Genomic DNA, 19562 nt, shown 5'->3' with positions numbered 1-19562 from the left:
GCCTATGTTAATATGTGAATAAATCTGCCCTGTTTTATAAATGATTGTGATTGGTTGTTAACCAACACTATAGTTTTAACACACTAGTGAAGATGGATAAAAATCAATGATGCTTTTTGCACAAAAGAAAAACAGAAAACAATGGTCTAGTGTACAGTTAATGTGGCACAAAATGGTCTTGCTTCTCTGCTATTCTGTGCTCTGCTGGGTGCTGCTGATGGTACAAACCCTGACAGCCTGATGGCTCTGTGTCCCCAGACATGCAGGCAGACAGTGTAAAGGGGGTCAGGTATAAGGACATCTAGAGGGACTAAAGCAGTGACACAAATCTAATGGGGAGCAGTAATTATAACACAGACACCAGACCTCATCAGACTTCTGTCAGCTTTTATTTACCTAACTGCAAAATGACTCAAGCATACTTATCAGAAACCAGCTAGGCTCCATACGGAAGTGATAATATCATAATAATGTCCAGCATAAACCAGAATGCAGACATTAGACTTGTGCTGCTATTTGTTGATCGTTCTGCTCAAAATAAACAATACAAATCACAATGGCATGATGTCACATTGGTATTCAAAATATAATATTTCAAATTTTTAAATTGATTTAATAATTTAGTTTTTGTATTTTTTGTTAACATTGCCTCCTGGTACCAGTGTTATTTTAGTTTAATCAAGATATTATTATAGTTTTTAATAATACTTTAATTTTAATTTTTTTATTTTCCATTTTTATTTTAGTGTAAGTTTTGGTAATTCTGTTGTGTTTTTGTCATTTTTTATTTTAAAAAATATGTATATAGTACCAGTGAAAATATTTTGAACAGTAAGTTTTTTAATGTTGTTTTTTTTTTTTTTTGTGTGTTTTTTTTTTTTTTTTTTTAAAGAAGGCTATTTTGCTCACCAAGCCTGCATTTATTTGATCCAAAATACAGCAAAAACAGTAACATTGTGAAATAAAACTGCTTTCTATTTAAATATATTTTAAAATGTAATTTATTCCTGTGATTAAAGCTAAAAAAAATTTAGCATCATTACTCCAGTGTCCTTCAGAAATCATTTTAATATACTGATTTGCTGTTTAAGAAACATTTATTGTTATTATTGTTGTTGTATTATTAATAATAATATTATTATTAATATTTAAAACAGTTGAGTGCATTTTTTCAGGATTCTATGATCAATAGGAAGATCCAAAGATCAGCATTTATCTGAAATAAAAATCTTTGTAACATACACTATAGCTTTTTTTATTTTTTAAGAAATAGAAATTAATACTTTTATTTAGCAAGGATGCTTTAAATTGATAAAAAATTACATGTATAATCTTACAAAAGATCTCTATTTCAAATAAATGCTGTTCTTCTTAACTTTCCTTTCATCAAAGAAACCTAAAAAAGTTCTACTTTTAATTTTTTTAATTTTTCAGGATTCTTTGCTGAATAGAAAGATCCAAAGATCAGCATTTATCTAAAATAAAAAGCTTTTGTAATATTACACACTATACCATTCAAAAGCCTGAAATCTGTATCATTTTATTTTATTTTATTTTTTGGGAAAGAAATTATAGAAATTAATACTTTTATTTAGCAAGGGTGCTTTAAATTGATCAAAAATGATGATAAAGACATTTATACTGTCACAAAGGATTTCTATTTCAAATAAATGTTGTTCTTCTGAACTTTCTATTTATCAGAGAAACCTGAAAAAATGTTATGTTTTCTAATAATAATAATAATAATAAATGTTTTTGAGTAGCAAATCAGAATATTAAAATGATTTCTGAAGGATCATGTGATGAGTAATGCTAAAAAATTCAGCTTTAAAAATCACAGGAATAAATTACATTTTAAAAATATATTTACATAGAAAGCAGTTATTTTATATAGTAAAAATATTTTAAAATTCTATTTAAAAACATTAAACATCTTACTGTTTAACAACATTTGACTGATAGTGTTTGTATCTTTTAAGTCTTTTTTAGTTTAGTTTTAGTTGGTTTAGTATATCAAGATACACTGAACGAAAATGGGAAGATTTATTTTATTTCAAGTAACAATATTTTATGATAGTGATAAGTCCGTGCTTCAGCAAATAATTTAACTCTTGCCTTGCAAAAACACCTAAACATTTTGAAAACCGTCCTTATTTCACGTAACCAAGAAAAAAAAAGATCAACAACTGACGACTAATTTGAGTAGAGACCGCTCGCATGTGAAATCCTCCACCGGTAGGAGTAGTATGTTACACACAAGAAAAACAAAGAGCAAGAAATCCTCTAGTGTGATTGGTGGACACTCGGGTATATAATGAACGTCATTTCCTCATCCCGCCCTCTTTTCGCCGTGAGGTGCAGAACTCCATACGGCGTTGTCTCGTGGTGAGCAGAAATTCTATAATATTGACGACTTTTAAACGTCTATATGAGTCGGACGATTTTGAATAAAGTCCATAAGTTCCAATAGTCATCAAATATAATGTTAAATGTGACGTTTGCGCCAGTTCTTTTTTTAAAAAATGAAGGCCTGAATCGCAACGTGTAATCGCGCACAAGGAAGCGCGTGTTCGGCTTCAGTCTGTGTGGCGCTCACTGTGGTCAATCGTACGAATAATTAATGTTAAGATTTATTGTATTTTGATTTGATATCAAGTGTCTCTATAGCTTTAATGTCTCTGTTAGTTGATTGAGTTAACGTACGCATTTCCTTTACACATTTGAGTTAGCGCGGTAAAGTATAACGTTAGCATCTCCCATGCTAGTGATGGTGGAGACGGGTGTTTAGTCTGTTCGCATCACGCACATTTTTAAAGCTTAGCACTGCTGTCGGTGTTAGGTGTCGGAAGTGTGCTAAAGTGATACAGCCGGGTTTTCGCTGACACCAGTAGGGCTGATGCGCCCTATGACCTGGGGTTTGATAGCGACCTGAGCTACATTCACCCAACTTCACGTTAGAAGTACTTAACATATCAATTACTTCTCGACTAAGACTCCTCTGTTTCTTTCCAGCTTTTCCACTAAACTCGTTACGCAGGGAAAGTGGTCACGATGTCCGGAGGTCTGGATGTCCTTCAAATGAAGGAGGAGGATGTGCTGAAGTTCCTGGCAGCAGGAACCCATCTGGGAGGAACCAACTTGGACTTCCAGATGGAGCAGTACGTCTACAAGAGAAAGAGTGACGGTAAGAAGCGCAGGAAGATGAGTGATGTGCCTTTCTGGTGCTTTATTAATCTTTGTAGGTTACTGTGATTTTACAGGCGCTTGTAAGGGAACTGCAGGTGGTTTGTGAGTTCATTAAAAGCCAAATTAAAATCTTAAGATCTTAAAATGTAAAAAATACATTGAATACATTTTAAAACACTTTTTGCCCAGAAGACCTAGCGTTTCATCATCATGATGCCACGATATTAACAATACCATTACATCCCTAGTACAAATGGCAGTATTTAAGTGTAGATAATTAGATAGAAAAAAGTCTTTGTAAGATTGAACCATAAACTATTTCCATTATCATCAAAAAGACAACTTTTTTTTTTTTTTTTTCCTTGCCAGCTTAATGTTTTGATCATATGCTTTAGCATTATAGTGTTTTAGCTGTGCAGGCCTAATCTATAAATCTTAATTAAAAAGTCCAAACATTTAAGGTTGTTTACCTGTGTCATGTTCATGGTTCTCTGTCAGTTAATGCTCACATGCGTATGTTACTTTATGGAAATGTTTGCTTAATGTCTTCAAATATTTTGTCCGTTTAATAACACCCACTATAACTAATCTGATTTTTGCAGGCGTGTACATCATAAATCTTAAGAAGACCTGGGAGAAACTGCTGCTGGCTGCTCGTGCCATTGTTGCCATTGAGAATCCAGCTGATGTTTGCGTTATCTCCTCCAGAAACACTGGCCAGGTGATTGACGCACTCCACGACTAGTCAGCATTTGTTTTCAGTTTTCAAATTTAAAAATCTAAAACGCTTTTTAACCAAGCACATCAATAAAACCTGGCACTGCTGTTAGTGTTAGTGTGTCGGATGTGTGCTAGAGTGATTTGGCCGGGATTTCACTGACACCATGAGGTTTTTGCCCAATGATTGGGGTTTGATAGTAACCTGAGCCACAATGTTTTTACTCCTCCACTTGACTGTTAGGGATTTTTAGTGATGTTAACAGTCACCGTTCTTTTCTGTCAGAGAGCTGTGCTCAAGTACGCCTCTGCCACTGGCGCGACCACCTTCGCTGGACGTTTCACTCCTGGAACCTTCACCAATCAGATTCAGGCTGCTTTCAGGGAGCCCCGCCTCTTGATCGTGACAGATCCTCGTGCTGACCATCAGCCATTGACTGAAGCCTCTTACGTCAACATCCCAACCATTGCCCTCTGCAACACAGACTCTCCTCTGAGATACGTTGACATTGCCATCCCATGCAACAACAAGGTATGAGTGAGAAGCTAAACTCTTCATGCAAGTAGTGTTTGTTGTGTGTGGTTTTGAGGTTATAAAATTTAAAATGACATGTTTTAGGGTCCCCACTCTGTGGGTCTGATGTGGTGGATGTTGGCCAGAGAGGTGCTGAGGATGAGGGGCACCATCTCCAGGGAGCACCCATGGGAGGTCATGCCTGATCTGTACTTCTACAGAGATCCTGAGGAGGTACGTTGCACGTATTCAGAATCGGTCCAAGAATTTCACAAATTTGTAAATTGTGATTTAAAAAAAATAATAGTAATAAAAGGCTTTTTAATCTACAAATCTTCATTGATTTACCATAGATCAAGAAGAATAAGAAATCAATAAGAAATTGATACATTTTTGGTCATATCGCCCAGCATTAGGTGTCAAATAGACCGTACTAGACTGAGTCATAGGCTTTTTTTTTTTTTGTTTTGTTTTTGTGTTTTTGTTTTTTGTTGAAGGATGGAGAACCTCTGAATTGCAGCACTAACTTGTCTGAAAAACATTTTTGGTCTGCCCAATTTGTAATGTCATGACTATTTGTTCAGGACAAATTTTAAAGGTCTTGCTTTGTAAGATGGACCCAGAACGCGCTCATTTGTTGCCTTTTTTTTTATTATTTCTTCCTCCCCAAAGTTGAATTTTAGAAAACTTTTTGTTGTTGAATGATGAAACTTTATCTGCTATGTAATAACTTTTGAAACTGATACAGCTAATTTAAACACATAATTTAGATTTATACAACACTTGTTGTATTGTTAAAAATGTGCTTACTGTGTCACTGGTTCTCTGCTTTAACTCTAGATTGAGAAAGAAGAGCAGGCTGCTGCTGAGAAGGCTGTTGGTAAGGAGGAGTTCCAGGGTGAATGGACCGCTCCTGTGCCCGACTTCAACCAGCCTGAGGTTGCTGACTGGTCTGAAGGTGTTCAGGTTCCATCTGTACCCATCCAGCAGTTCCCAGCTGGCATTGAGGGTAAGCTGCTTCTAGTAGACCTATTTCCCAACATCTCATACATAAAAGTTTGGAAAGTCAATTAAGATCATTTTGAACAATGTGTTTACTGTATTAGAATTAGTGTACTGTATTTACTGTATAACTGTGAACTAATCAACTTTTCTGAACTTCAGCTCCTGCCAAAGCTGCACCAGCTGAAGTTTATGCAGGTAAGGTTTTCCTGCTTCGTAGCATGAACTGCAAAATACAAAATAGTGATGTGTGTAACATTTGATGTAATCTTGAATTTCTCTGTCTTCAACAGAGGACTGGAGTGCACAGCCTGCCACAGAGGATTGGTCTGCTGCTCCCACTGCTCAGGCCGGAGACTGGGGCGGTGCCAGTTCAGACTGGGCTTAAACCGTTAACCATGCTTGTGAAATCAATAAATTTGGTTGTTTAAAATTGTTTCTGATGTTTTTTTTTTTTTTTTTTTTTTTTTTAAACTGATTTCTGAAAAAAGACTATAGTGTTTAACAATGATTAGCATAGATTCTTAAGCCCACCTCAGCATCTTTAATTATGAAAACAATATTTAAAAAATGTTTTTGTAGACTTTTGACATCAAAATTAATAGATGTTCAAGTTGTATGTGAAATGTGAAGAGATGATGTACAATCAGCTGGACTCTTTTCCATAAACCCTACCTGGGTGTTATATTTTAAGCTTGTTCATAGACATTTGAGTGACAGATTGTATAGGGTGGCAGTAGAGCTGCGTGATTAATTGTTAAAAGAGCACAGTCTCTATTCAAACACCCATGTGATCTTGTTTTTAAGTGACAATGATTTGTTTATCAGTTAAACCATTGACCGTCGTATTGGATTTAAATCTGTTTGCTATGTCGCTGACACAGAGCAGTTATCATGTTTAGGCATGAAATGGCAAGTCTTCTTAGTCCCAGTTTTTTTTTTCTGTCATATTCAGAAATGCTTTTATAGTTTGTATATGATCATTGATATCTAGGATAGTGATCAAAAATTGGTGCTTAAAATAACATTTGCTGATTACAATGTGACTTAATGTATTTGTCCTTGAATTATTCATTCAAGAGATTTGTTTGAAAACACTTGAATCATTCTGTAGTGGAACATGTGAAGTAATTATGAGTGAGTCATTGAATCATTCATCCGACCGTTTTTTTTTTTTTTAATTCATTCAAATTTATTAAGTGTTTTTAAATTGAATGAGGCAATTAATATTTGTTCACAGCCTCTAGTAAATTACGTTATTTTGCTTAGTTCAGAATCACAGGAGACTCGTGATCTGTTTAAAAAAAAATGTGATTCTTAATTTACAATTTTATGCAGCTCTAGGTAGCAGCCATTCAGTGTTTGACCAATGAAATTAAAATTGAATTTACAATGCTTAGTTTGACAGTTTTCTGCATGACGAGATCCTTATTGAAATCATTTCTGCAGGTCTTCAAGGCTGATGATACACAACTTTTTGAGCAATGTTGCCGTCAACGGGCAACCAGGTGACACGGTGCCCACGACCGATCTAAATTATCCAGGTAGAAAATTTTTTAACCATGCTCAATGGGAAGGCACCTAAGCAACATTGCTCAAAAAAGTTGCCCTGTCTTAAGTTTTAGTTAACTCAAATGGCAAATGTTGCATGCATATCAAATTAATATCTCCGTTATTTTTTTTTTTTTAACAATTCAACTATTAAAATCTGAACATTAAAACATTAAATAAATATACATTGTTAACTACCAATGTAAATGAAAATTAAATTAGTTTATGCTTAAATCAAGAATAAACATGTCAATGGCGTATAAAAACTTGTTTTCCTTACAAGTAACTTGTTCTTATAAGTAAATTGTTGTTTTTTGTAACAAAAAATATGTTCTTCTTGTAATAGGGATAGGGAAAACATGGCAAAAATACTGCAGAAGAATATCACTGTTTGCAGTGTAATCAGAAGATAGAGAATTTTTTTTATTTTTCAGTTTTTGGGAGCATTTGATATATTTGATTATTTGTGTATATATATATATATATATGTATGTATATTTGATCCTTAAGTCTGTTTTATTTATTTATTAGTTTTCAAACTGTGAAGTCTTGCTAATACAACATTGTCTGCTCCTTAGACATTTAGTTAGAGGACATCATAATTTACGTTCCCTTCAGTTTATTCATTACATTTTCTTTGCTTTGTTTTTAAATGTTTTAAATGCACCTTCATCAAACCTGCAGAAACACTGGATTTAGCATCTAAAATGCCTTTTTGTTCCAGATTTGCCTTTCTGATGACCAGTTTTGCCTTGTGCATGGATATTTTACTGGTAAATGTATCAACCAAATAATGATCGTTTTTTTGTTGTTGTTGTTTTTGAGGTACAACGAAAATGTTCCACCCCAGATGGGACTCGAACCCACAATCCCTGGCTTAGGAGGCCAGTGCCTTATCCATTAGGCCACTGGGGCTTATGCTTTTTAACTGCCAAAGATATAACTTGTTTATATATATTAAATAATTATTCAAAAAATCTATAGTTATTTATAGATATTTCTATTATATAGAGGTAGATATTTCTTTTGATACTTTTGTTATAATTTAACTACATTTTGATTAAAAACACAATTCATGAATCATATCACATGGCGGGGGTCTGTCATTGATCCGGTTGAAGAGTGGGTTGCTTAGCAACATCGTGATGCCGCGCAGCCAAACATGGCAGCCGAGATTAGCTAGACTAGAGAGCATTACACAAAATGACGAACACATTTATTCATGCTCTGCGTTGTTAGATATAACTTGATTTAATTCAGGAGGTAGGTTCGTTTGCTTTTGTTCAAAAGCAAGCGTAGAACAGATTAACATCTTGTACGCACACCTAAACATAATCGCTTAGCAAGTTTGCTAGCTAGTAGGCTATCTGGCTAGCTCACTGTGGAAATACTGTTCCTGGAAAAACGGACATCTAAATCGATGCTGTTTGTAGATCTAGTGATTCCTTTTATAGGCTTTATGGTGTTCGGAGTGCTATTAAAATGACGGGCTAACTCTAAGTTAGGCTAGTTTCTGGATTGTGTGTTCGTGGACAGTAAAGCATCGTCACCATGGTGAGTATCAACAACATACGATATCTATCAATTTAAAATTCATATAATAAAATGTTCCGAGCAAGTAATCATAAGTGTGTTTTTGGTGTGTTTAGGCATCAATATATGAATTCAAGAAATGTAAAAATTTGCTTATCTTCAATTTTACTTCCTTAGGTTTACTGCAGTCAATAGTATCTTGTAAATGTATTTATTCCTAGTAATAATAATTTATTCCTAGTAAATAATAACTAAACTAAATTAATTTAATTGAAGGGCTTTCTAGCTAACCATTTAAAAAATACTCAACTAATATTAGTCACCCTCACTATTTGTTCTCTATAAAAGTATTTAACAACAAATCTTTATTAATCTTGCCTAGTCAGGGAACTTGAACTGAAGTGCCTGCACTACATGATAGGACAGTACTTAAATGTTCCCCTGTTTTGGAAAAGTCCTTGTAATAACCAATATTAAAATAAGAATACAGCAAAAGAAACAGCAGACAAAAATATACATTACAGTTCAAAATGTTTATTATAAAGAAATAATTTCACTCAGCACATATACATTAAATTGAACAAAAGTGAAGACATTTATAATGTTACAAACAATTTCTATTTCAGATAAGTGCTGTAAATAGTAGTATAGTATATACAGTCATGTGGAAAAGTTAGGACATCCTACTGAATTCCATGCTTTTCCGTATCAGGAAATCATTAAAAAAATGGTCCTTGGATGGTCTTAAAATTTAGAAAATAAAACCTCAGATGAACAACAACACATGACAAATTGCACCGTGTCATTATTTACTGAACAAAAATAAAGCCAACATGGAAAAGCCATGTGCGACAAAGTTAGGACACCCTTACTGTTAACATTGGAATTAAGAGGGTAAATAACAGTCAAACACTGCTAATCAAATACCTTGGATTAACTGATCATCAGCAAGTCTGAGCGCCTCTATAAAAGCATAAGCTTTGGCAGTTTCCTGGTCTGGAGCCTTCAGGCGTGTGTTAACACAATGCCAAGGAGGTAAGACATCAGCAATCATCTTAGAGAAGCAATTGTTGCTGCCATCGATCTGAGAAGAGTAATACGGCCATTTCCAAACAACATGAAGTTTATTCACAAGTGGAAGACATTTAAAACAGACACCTCTCCTTCCAGGAGTGGACGTCCCAGAAAATTCACCCCAAGATCAGACCGTGTAAAGCTCAGAGAAATGGCAGACAACCCAAGAACTACACCTCAGACTCTACAGGCCTCAGTTAACATGTTAAATGATAAAGTTCATGACACTACCATTAGAATAATATGGGACAGAAACGGCATGTTTCGATGGCTTGGCAGAAGAAAGCCTCTTCTATCTTAAAAAAAAAACCCATTGCAGCACAGTTTAGGTCTGCAAAGTTGCATCTGAACAAAACACAAGTCTTCTAGAATAATGTACTTTGAACAGACGAGACCGAAGTGGAGATGTTTGGCCATAATGCACAGCGGCAAGTTTGGTGAAAACCTAAAGAGCATATCAGCATAAACACCTCATACCAAAAGACAAGCATGCTGGAGGAGGACTGATAATTTTGGGCTTGTTTTGCATTTTGTAGCCACAGGACCTGGGCACCTCATGAACTCTTCTGTATATCAAAGTATTCTAGAGTCAAATGTGAGGGCATCTGTCCGACATCTAAAGCCAAAATTGGCCAAAATTGTGTCATGCAACAGGACAGTGATCCCAAACACACCAGCAAATCTGCTGAAAAGAAAAGAATCAAGGTGTTGCAGTAGCCCAGTCCAGTCCAGAGCTCATCCTGACTCAAATGCTGTGGTGAGAGCTGTGCATAAGCAAATGCCCACAAACCTTAATAAACTGGAGCAACGTTGAAAAGAGTAGTGGTCCAAATTCTTCCAGAACGATGTGAGAGACTGATAGAGTCACACAGAAAATGAATGCTTCAAGTTATTGCTGCTAAAAGTAGATCTACAGGCAGTTGACTCATAGGGTGTCCTAACTTTGTCACACATGGCCTTTCCCTCTTGGCTGTATTTTTCTTAAATAAATAATGACACTGTGTGATATATCATGTGATGATGTTTATCTGAGAATTTATTTTCCAAATTTTAAGACCTGCCAAGGACCAGATCATTTTTTATTATGTCCTGATACAGAAAACCATAAAAAATTCAATAATGTGTCTTAAATTTTTCACATGACTGTATACAACATCTGCAGTAAATGCAATAAATTACTTAAAAAACATTCACTTTGTGCAACGATAAGCTGCACTGTATAAATTTTGTGCAACTGTTGTCCAAAATATCCAGTGAATATAAACGTGCATGAAATATGTGCATATGCTTAGAATCAAATAAAAAGATTGTAATTGTGTTGCTCTAAATGAGTGGATATATAGATATGTACAAAATGCATGGATGAATACAAACCAGGATAAATATTTATGTGTACACAGAATTACAGTGAAAAAATTCTTGTTTCTGTTCCGAAGCTCTTGTCTCGGATGAAACCAGCAGTGGGTGGTGAAGCATCCACCAGCTCTAATGAGAAGAAAAGGAAAAATAAAACAAAAAAGATTCCGAGACTTGAGGATTATCTAAACCAAAGAGACTATCTGGGGGCCCTGACTCTATTAGAGGTAAGAAATCAAACACATAGGATTATAACTCTATGCTTTTTGCATGAACTTACTTTGAACTCTGTAATGTCAGTTTCAGTGTAATGGCGGGGTGTCAGTGGAGCATGCAGACCTTTGGATTGGCTACTGTGCCTTTCATTTAGGAGACCACAAGAGAGCAATGCAGGTTAGTGAAAGAAATGTTAGACACATCAGGATGTTGGATAGAGTCAGTTTATGCTTGACTAGGGGATGAATCACCTTTAAAGAGCAAGGGTGTGTGACATTATGGCTGATTGGTTGTATATAACATGAAATATTCCTATTTGTTGCGTGTTTTCAGGAGTACAAAGCCCTCACTTTGAGGCCGGAGTGTCCAGTGGATGTTTGGGTATACCTGGGCTGTTCGCTGTTTTTCCTAGGGCTTTATAAAGAGGCTGAGGAGGCAGCATTAAAAGGTGTGTCTTCACATACTGTACACTGCTGTCGAAAGTTTGGGGTCTGTGAGATGCTTTGAAAACTGCTACATAATATTTTTATGGAAACCGTAATACAGTTTGTCTGGATTATTTTATAAATAGAACGTTTAAAAGAACAGCTTTTGTTTGAAATATATACTTTTTTCTAGCACATCATCCAAAATTATAACATGCTGTCTTTTTCAGGGCCAAAAACTCAGCTTCAGAATCGCCTGCTCTTTCATTTAGCTCATAAGGTCAGTTTTTCCATAATATTTCATGCCCTACTGGACATTATTATTGTAGTGCATCAGATGATAATGACATTCTCTGCTTTGTTGTTCTCTGTGAAGTTCAGTGATGAAAAGAAGCTGATGGGTTTCCATCAAAACCTGGAGGACGTGACTGAGGATCAGCTGAGCTTGGCTTCTATTCATTATATGCGCTCGCATTACCAAGAGGCCATTGATATCTACAAACGCATCTTATTGCAGAACAGGTGCTTCAGAACCTATAAAACAACCACATCATGATCACATCAAAATTAGAATCAGAACCTCTGAGAAACAATGCATTTGTTTAGTATTAAAAAAAACGTTTTTGCTTTATTATTTGTCTTTATTGCACTGAAAGTCAACACATTCTTCATCATAAAATGATTTGTCTCTCTATTCTACAGAGACTTTCTGGCCCTGAATGTGTATGTGGCTCTGTGTTACTATAAGCTGGATTACTATGACGTGTCTCAGGAGGTGTTGGCCGTGTATCTGCAGAGTATTCCTGACTCTACTATCGCCCTCAACCTCAAAGCCTGCAACCACTTCAGACTCTACAATGGAAAAGCTGCTGAGGTCAGTTACACACCTATGTATACTAATACACTAATTATTTCATGAGATTATGTAGTCAAGGCGAAAGTTGATGATTATGATCTTAAAGACCACATTAATTCACAATGACGTAATAAGACGTACACTACCATTCAAAGGTTTGGGATAGGTAGGAAAAAAAATCTTAAGCTCAACAAGGCTGCATTTATTTGATCAAAAGTACAGTAAAAACAGTAAAGTGTGAAATAATATTACAATTCCACATATCTGTTTTTTATTGTAATGCATTTAACATTATTGTATAATGTGACTTGTTCTTGTGATGCAAAGCTGAATTTTCAGCATTATTACTCCAGTCTTCAGTGCCACGTAATCCTTCAGAAATCATTCTAATATGCTGATTTGCTGGCCAAGAAACATTATTATTATCAGTGTTGTTAACACTTGTGCCACTTAATATTTTTATGGAAACATACATTTTCTCTGAATTCTTTGATCAATAGAAAGAAAGAGCATTTATTTGAAATAATTTTTTGTGTAACAACGCAAATGTCTTTACTGTCACTTTTGATCAGTTTAATGGGTCCTTGCTAAATTCAAACGTTAATTCGTTAAAAAAAAAATACTAACATCAAACATTTGAATGGTAGTGCATTTCTGATTGAAAAAGAATATTCAGTGGGAAAATAATGTAGGATTATGAAATGTGATAATGTGAAAACAATGCTTTGTATTAACTAATTTGTTCAGATGGGACATTTATTAAGAACTAAAATGCATTTAATTAAATTTCATGTGTTGACAATGAGAGATGGTTTTAAGTTCTTTAATTAACATTTGTCTCCCTCTTGACTCTTTAGACGGAGTTGAAGAACCTGATAGATATCTCCTCCAGCTCGTTTCAGTTCGCTAAAGAGCTCATTCAGCACAATCTGGTTGTGTTTCGTGGGGGTGAGGGGGCCTTGCAGGTTTTACCTCCTTTGATTGACGTAATATCAGAGGCCAGACTCAACCTGGTCATCTACTATCTCAGACAAGGTATGCTGATCAGGTGTGGCCTCTTGCCTTTAGCAGATACATTTAAACTGGCTTATCAGGTTTGTTATTAACTTTGCCATCTCACATTTAGATGACATTCAGGAGGCCTACAAACTGATCAAAGACCTTGAGCCCACCACACCCCAGGTATTTATTCCACCCTAATGCTTATTCCTCCTTTTTTTTTTTTTACTTTTTTTTTGTGTACTTTTTGACTGTCTTATAAACTGTATTATAAATAATATTTTCCTCCATATATTACCATTTTCCATCATATTTTTTCTGCCTCACATAAAAATTCATTTCTAAAATGCATTTTGGCTCCAGTGCTAACACTTTATCCTCTGGTGTCATTTACAGGAATATATTCTGAAGGGGGTGGTGAATGCTGCTTTGGGACAAGATATTGGATCGGTTCGTGAGGTTTATTTATATCAGATAGCAGTATTCCTCTCAAACTCCATTTCTCATGTTTCACAAATGTTTTCCTAAATCTGTGTTCTCTTATCTCTTTATATGTTTGTGCATTTTTACAGAGGGACCATTTAAAAATTGCCCAGCAGTTTTTCCAGTTGGTTGGAGGCTCGGCCAGTGAATGTGGTAAAATCATTGTTTAGGCTAACAATAACAATATTAGCGCTGGTTCAGCAGCAGGGCCCCTGTGCTGTATGGAAGAGAGCCAGTGATAGAGTTTGTTTTCTTGGCACAAACTATGCATCATCCTAGACTGAAAAGATGGCTCTTAATTAAATGTCCTTTCTATTTTGCTACTAAATTCCATTTGTACCTAACATGGTACATTTTTTAATTACAAAATGAGTTTTGTCCTTAATTCAGGAATGCAAAATTGTCATTTTGAATCCAAAATAGGTCATTTGTGTGATTTATGTAGATTCGCTAATTGCTTGAAGCGCGGCACTGTGTTCACACACGAGCAGCTGATGATTTTGGTGTCTCAGAGCGGCTAGTTCTGTGGTGAATGCTGCTCCGCACATCTTCATCTTTCCAAATATTATAAGAGAATCTGTTGCTTCAAAACAGAAGCTTTGAAGTCTCCCCTTTTACTTTTTTATGCAAAAATAAAAGCTGTGTGGTTTGACGTTTGACAGGAGAGAAATTAGGACAACCATAAATATTAGTGTTGCAATTCTACTGTTGTTCTGTACAATAAAATATAAAGATTGTTTCTTTTATTTTTGCCTAGTCGGTAGAAATTCAAGTGTTACACATAGTTCTATAAAAATAAAGAAATAAATAATAAATAATAATATGTTTGTTACGTTGCAGTTTCCACTGGAGTCACCAGCTGACTGGCCACTTTTTTTTTTATTAGGCACTTATCGAGTGTTCGTTTTGTACCTGTAAGTGAAAAAGAACGTAAAATTTACAGTGAATAGCCATAAATTGACATTCCCAGAATTCCCAGTGTTACATTTCAAATTTGATGTTCTTTTGTTGAAATAACTATGTTTCTTCTTAGTTTTTCTTATTAGTTTTGTACATTAGGGTTGTATGTTACATCTAATGTTGTTATAATGTTTTTTTGCATTATTTCAGTTTCATGTGTGGTGTTTAGTGTTTGTGTGAATGACACTTGGCACCTTCTATCTATGTTAATATTTAAAAGCTGCTTGTGTCATCATGTGACTTTCTCAACACCACCTGCTTTAGGTGGTTATCAGTATATTACAAAGGTACAAAACAGATTTCACTACTTCAGTAGGTTGGTATATTAACATTATATCAGTTAATGAAATTACGGTATTTAAATGTACATTTAAACTTAAATTTAAAACCTAAAATGTTGCTTCTGTATTTTTTACTGTAAAATTCCGGCAACCCCAGCTGCCGTTTTTTTACCATAAATGTTATGAATGTAGGTTTTGTACATTAGCTTCACTTAAGATGCATTTTCCTTTGTCCTGGCCATGTAAAACACATAATAATTTATTCTCTGTTTTCTTTTTTCTTATAAGACACAATACCTGGCAGGCAGTGTATGGCCTCTTGTTTTTTCCTGCTGAAACAGTTTGAAGATGTGCTTATATATCTCAACTCAGTCAAGGTAATGCACATATCAGGGTGTTTGGACTAAAACCAGAAGCATTAAAAACATCACCACCAATATCTATCTTGTTTCCCTGTAGAGTTACTTCTACAATGATGACACATTCAACTTTAACTATGCTCAGGCCAAGGCTGCTCTTGGAAACTACAGGGAGGCCGAAGAGGTACACAACAACCGTGGTCCAGTAAATATGATTTAGGAACCATCTGCAAGTATGACTAAATCTGAATTTAATGTGAACAGGTGTTCCTGCTCATCCAGAATGAGAAGATCAAGAACGATTACGTTTACCTGAGCTGGTTGGCACGCTGCTGTAGGTTCTCCTATAAGTCTTTGAAGCTTTTGAACCACGGCCAACAGATCTCCAGTTCTGGGCTAGTGAAATTCAGTTTTGACTTTAATGAAGATGAATGACTGGAATAGTCTTTGGAAGCGTCTTTTACACGTCAGCTCTTTTTGATTAGTCATTTCTGTAGACGCATGAGACCTCTCACTCTCTGATGTCATCCTCCCTCCTCTGTTTTAGACATTATGAATCAGAAGGCTCAACAGGCCTGGGAGCTCTATCTGAGACTGGAAACCTCATCTGACCCTTTCAGCCTCCTGCAGCTCATCGCAAATGACTGCTACAAGGTGCAATATTATAATTCTGATTTAGCCAGTCGTGCATGTAAACACATTTTCGTTCATGTATCGGCTTGTCGCTAATTGCGTTTTTTATAATAATAAAGGCAGTGTGTTAAAAATAGTTGAGTGCTAGTCATAGTGGGATAACCGTTTACCAAGAGTCTGCTTGTTCTGATATTTATATTTATTTGGTAAAACTTTACAATAATGTTCATTAGTTAACATTAACTAAGAATGAACAATACTTTTACTGCGTTTATTTATCTTAGTTAATGTAAATTTCAGATTTTACTAATGCATTATTAAAATCACAAGTTGTTAACATTAGTTAATGCACTGTAAACTAACATGAATGAACAATTTGAAACTATTTTTATTAACTAACATTAACAGATATTAATAAATGTATTGTTCATTGTTCATTCATGTTAGTTACATTAGCTAATGTTAACAAATGTCATCTTATTGTAAAGTGTTACCATTTATTCTGTGACCCTTTTTCAGATGGGACAGTTCTATTATGCAGCTAAAGCATTTGACGCTCTAGAGAGACTGGATCAAAACCCTGAGTACTGGGAGGGAAAGCGTGGAGCATGTGTTGGGATCTTCCAGCTCATACTGGCAGGCCGAGAGTCCAGGTATAAACCAGTAACATTCCTGAGGAATGAAAAGACATTACTATTTGGTTCAGATTATTAAATTAAATTCTTATTAGACTCTTATTAGTTCTACATTTAACCCAGTAAAGCCTGATATATTAAATAATAGTCAGAAAAATCATATTTTTTAAAATGGAACAGTTTATTGAACCTTTAGACAACATATATGTATTTTTTGCATTTTATACACTGCCCTCCAAAAGTTTGGAAACGCCCTAGAAAAGTGGGGTTTTGGACAATATTGGCATGAATCCTTTTTAATTTGTGATTATTTTGCACTGATAAGGGACAACACAAACTACAAAAACATATTTTATTACATAGATAGAAAAAACTTACATTTTCGATTCATCAAAATATCAACCCATTAGCAGCTATTACAGCTCTGCATAATCCGGGCCTAAATTTATTGTATTCTAAACTTAATTGGCAATCAATTGTTGAAGCTATTAAGGTGTGCTGACCCAAAAATCTTCTAAAAACCTGGGCCAAGTTTAAACCAGTAACCAGGCATCACAGCTGACAAAGGGGCATGTCTGACTTTGACATGTGTATATTGCCATTATTATGTAATCAAAATGAAAATTATTATTGCTGGTCTTCAGTGATAATGTCAAGTTACTTTAATGTATTTGCACCAAAAAAATGCTAAGGATTTATGCTGATATCATCCAAAACCACACTTTGCCAAGGATGTTTCCAAACTTTTGGAGGGCTGTGTATGTGTTTTTTCTGGAGAATCATATTTGATATATCAGACTTTTATGGCTCATGTTGTATGATAAAGTGAGAATATGGAAAAATATGCAGTTTAGCGCAGTTGCTGATATTAATACGACCAAAAAGATGACATTCAGCTTAATTGCAGGACAAAACATACAATATAATACAATACAATGATGACTGAGAGATGAACAAATAAATGTTCCTCAAAAGCCTGATGCATCATATTTATAAGACAGTTATTATAAAATTATCTATGGATAAATAATTAACCTAAGTTGCTTCCATTCAGTGTGTTCATCTTAAAATATCACTAACAATATAAAAATTATTCTTAAGTTTACTATATAAAAATCAGGTTTAGCAAGATTTTAGAACGTTAAGACGTGTGTACCACAACTGGAAGGTGGACAGTTTTAGAATTATACTTTTTTTTACTTGCTAAAAATGTATAAACTATCAATCAGACGACAAAGAAATGTAGCAGACTGTGTACAACAAGTTTTTCAGCAAAGTTTTGATCATATTGAGAATTTAGGGGCCTAATTTAGGGGACATTTATGTATCGAATATGATACAGTAAGCTTTATAGACTTAAAACAGACAGCTGTATTTCACCCAAGTTTGGCACAATTCTGTAAAGCATCTTTAACTCTCAAGTTTTTGACCTCTGGACATGTTTTCTATGTTTATTTTTTATTTGCTTTGTTTTCAGAGAGACGCTGAAGGAGGTTTTGCCGATGTTGAGGAGCACTGGCAACCCACAAGTTGAATACATCATCCGCATCATGAAGAAATGGGCCAAAGACAACAGAGTGCCTCTCTGATCGCATTTACAAATCTTCTTGGACATTTATTCTTTTGTAAATGTTATTCTTTTTTTTTTTTTGTATGATATCCTTATGCTTGTTTGTCTCTGATGAGTACAACAGTTCAGACGTATCTTAGAAAAAAAGCTACAATAAGTGCAGCCACACTAAAACATTTACTTAGCGTTTATTATATTATATCTTTTTTAAGAGAGAACTATATTTACAGTGTTTCCATTTCAGTGAATGTGTTCTGTGAGATTAACATTGCAACAAATAAAGTTTATATCTTTTCATACTTTTTTATTGTTTTGCCTTGGGAACAATAAATGTCTGCTAGGGATTTAATTGAATAGGTTTTGTAAAATTATATAGAATGCTACGAAGATCCATCTGTAGCTCTGGCATGATATTTGTGACCCTGGACCACAAAACCAGTCTCATGTTGCACGGGTATATTTGTAGCAATAGCCAAAAATACATCGGATGGGTCAAATTTATCGTTTTTTCTTTTATGCCAAAAATCATTAGTATATTAAGTAAAGACCATGTTCCATGAAGATATTTGGTAAATTTCCCACCATAAATATATCAAAACTTAATTTTTAATTAGTAATATGCATTGCTATAAACTTTGTTTGGACAACTTTAAAAGCGATTTTCTCAGTATTTTGATTTTTTTGCACCATCAGATTCCAGATATGCAAACAGTTGTATCTCAGCCAAATATTGTCCTGTCCTAACAAACATACATCCGTGGAAAGTTTATTTATTCAGCTTTCAGATGATGTGTAAATCTCAATTTTGAGAAATTTACACTTATGACTGGATTTGTGGTCCAGGGTCACATCTGTACACCTTTTGAACAAGTGATATCAATGACTAAGGCAATAAGTTAAGCAAACCTATTAGTTAAGATGAACTTTCAATCGAATCTGATAATTGTTATTTAATAATACACTGTAAAAACAATAGTATTTTTATTAAAGTTAACAAAGATGAATAAATACTGTAAGAGATGTATTGTTTATTGTTAGTTATATTAGTTAACGCATTAACTATCGTTAACTAATAGGATTGTAAAGATTTACTCACTAATGGGATTCTAAATATATGACATTATATTTTCTGGGCTACTTAAAATACAAACAACAGAACCCCTCAGCTCATAATAAGCGTCCTTAGAAGTACATTCTGTTGGGAAACACTTT

General features: G+C 34.7%; 2 protein-coding genes and 1 non-coding gene across 3 annotated transcripts; 2 read left to right on the top strand and 1 right to left on the bottom strand.

Moving 5' to 3' along the window:
* Positions 1-2284: 2284 nt before the first annotated feature.
* On the top strand, positions 2285-5855 carry rpsa (ribosomal protein SA). The gene is made up of 8 exons (XM_051112253.1): positions 2285-2385; positions 3013-3184; positions 3789-3907; positions 4190-4435; positions 4523-4651; positions 5258-5426; positions 5582-5617; positions 5713-5855. The coding sequence occupies exons 2-8, from the start codon at positions 3052-3054 to the stop codon at positions 5805-5807; spliced, it is 927 nt and encodes a 308-aa protein (XP_050968210.1). The 5' UTR covers positions 2285-2385; positions 3013-3051; the 3' UTR covers positions 5808-5855.
* A 1957-nt stretch (positions 5856-7812) lies between these two features.
* Positions 7813-7885, bottom strand: trnar-ccu (transfer RNA arginine (anticodon CCU)). The gene has a single exon. It is a non-coding gene; the product is annotated as a tRNA-Arg (tRNA).
* A 216-nt stretch (positions 7886-8101) lies between these two features.
* On the top strand, positions 8102-18650 carry ttc26 (tetratricopeptide repeat domain 26). Its single transcript, XM_051112252.1, has 17 exons — positions 8102-8524; positions 11014-11160; positions 11234-11326; positions 11483-11597; positions 11805-11854; positions 11951-12096; positions 12277-12448; positions 13288-13465; positions 13557-13612; positions 13826-13879; positions 14002-14065; positions 15442-15530; positions 15613-15696; positions 15777-15846; positions 16060-16166; positions 16665-16798; positions 18258-18650. Exons 1-17 carry the CDS (start codon positions 8522-8524, stop codon positions 18367-18369), a joined length of 1674 nt encoding a protein of 557 aa, XP_050968209.1. The 5' UTR covers positions 8102-8521; the 3' UTR covers positions 18370-18650.
* The last annotated feature ends 912 nt before the right edge of the window (positions 18651-19562 follow it).

Source organism: Labeo rohita, chromosome 6 (genome assembly GCF_022985175.1).
Source record: "Labeo rohita strain BAU-BD-2019 chromosome 6, IGBB_LRoh.1.0, whole genome shotgun sequence".
Taxonomy (NCBI): domain Eukaryota; kingdom Metazoa; phylum Chordata; class Actinopteri; order Cypriniformes; family Cyprinidae; genus Labeo; species Labeo rohita.
Note: the sequence above shows the minus strand (reverse complement) of the source record. Positions and strands in the feature narration are given on the sequence as shown.

Excerpts from the sequence above, each read along its gene's own strand:
- rpsa (XM_051112253.1), top strand. The coding sequence starts at position 3,052 with ATGTCCGGAGGTCTGGATGTCCTTCAAATGAAGGAGGAGGATGTGCTG. Across the intron at positions 3,185-3,788 it reads CTACAAGAGAAAGAGTGACG|GCGTGTACATCATAAATCTT; the intron begins GTAAGAAGCGCA and ends TGATTTTTGCAG. Across the intron at positions 5,427-5,581 it reads GTTCCCAGCTGGCATTGAGG|CTCCTGCCAAAGCTGCACCA; the intron begins GTAAGCTGCTTC and ends TCTGAACTTCAG.
- ttc26 (XM_051112252.1), top strand. Across the intron at positions 12,449-13,287 it reads ACAATGGAAAAGCTGCTGAG|ACGGAGTTGAAGAACCTGAT; the intron begins GTCAGTTACACA and ends TTGACTCTTTAG. Across the intron at positions 16,167-16,664 it reads TCGCAAATGACTGCTACAAG|ATGGGACAGTTCTATTATGC; the intron begins GTGCAATATTAT and ends ACCCTTTTTCAG.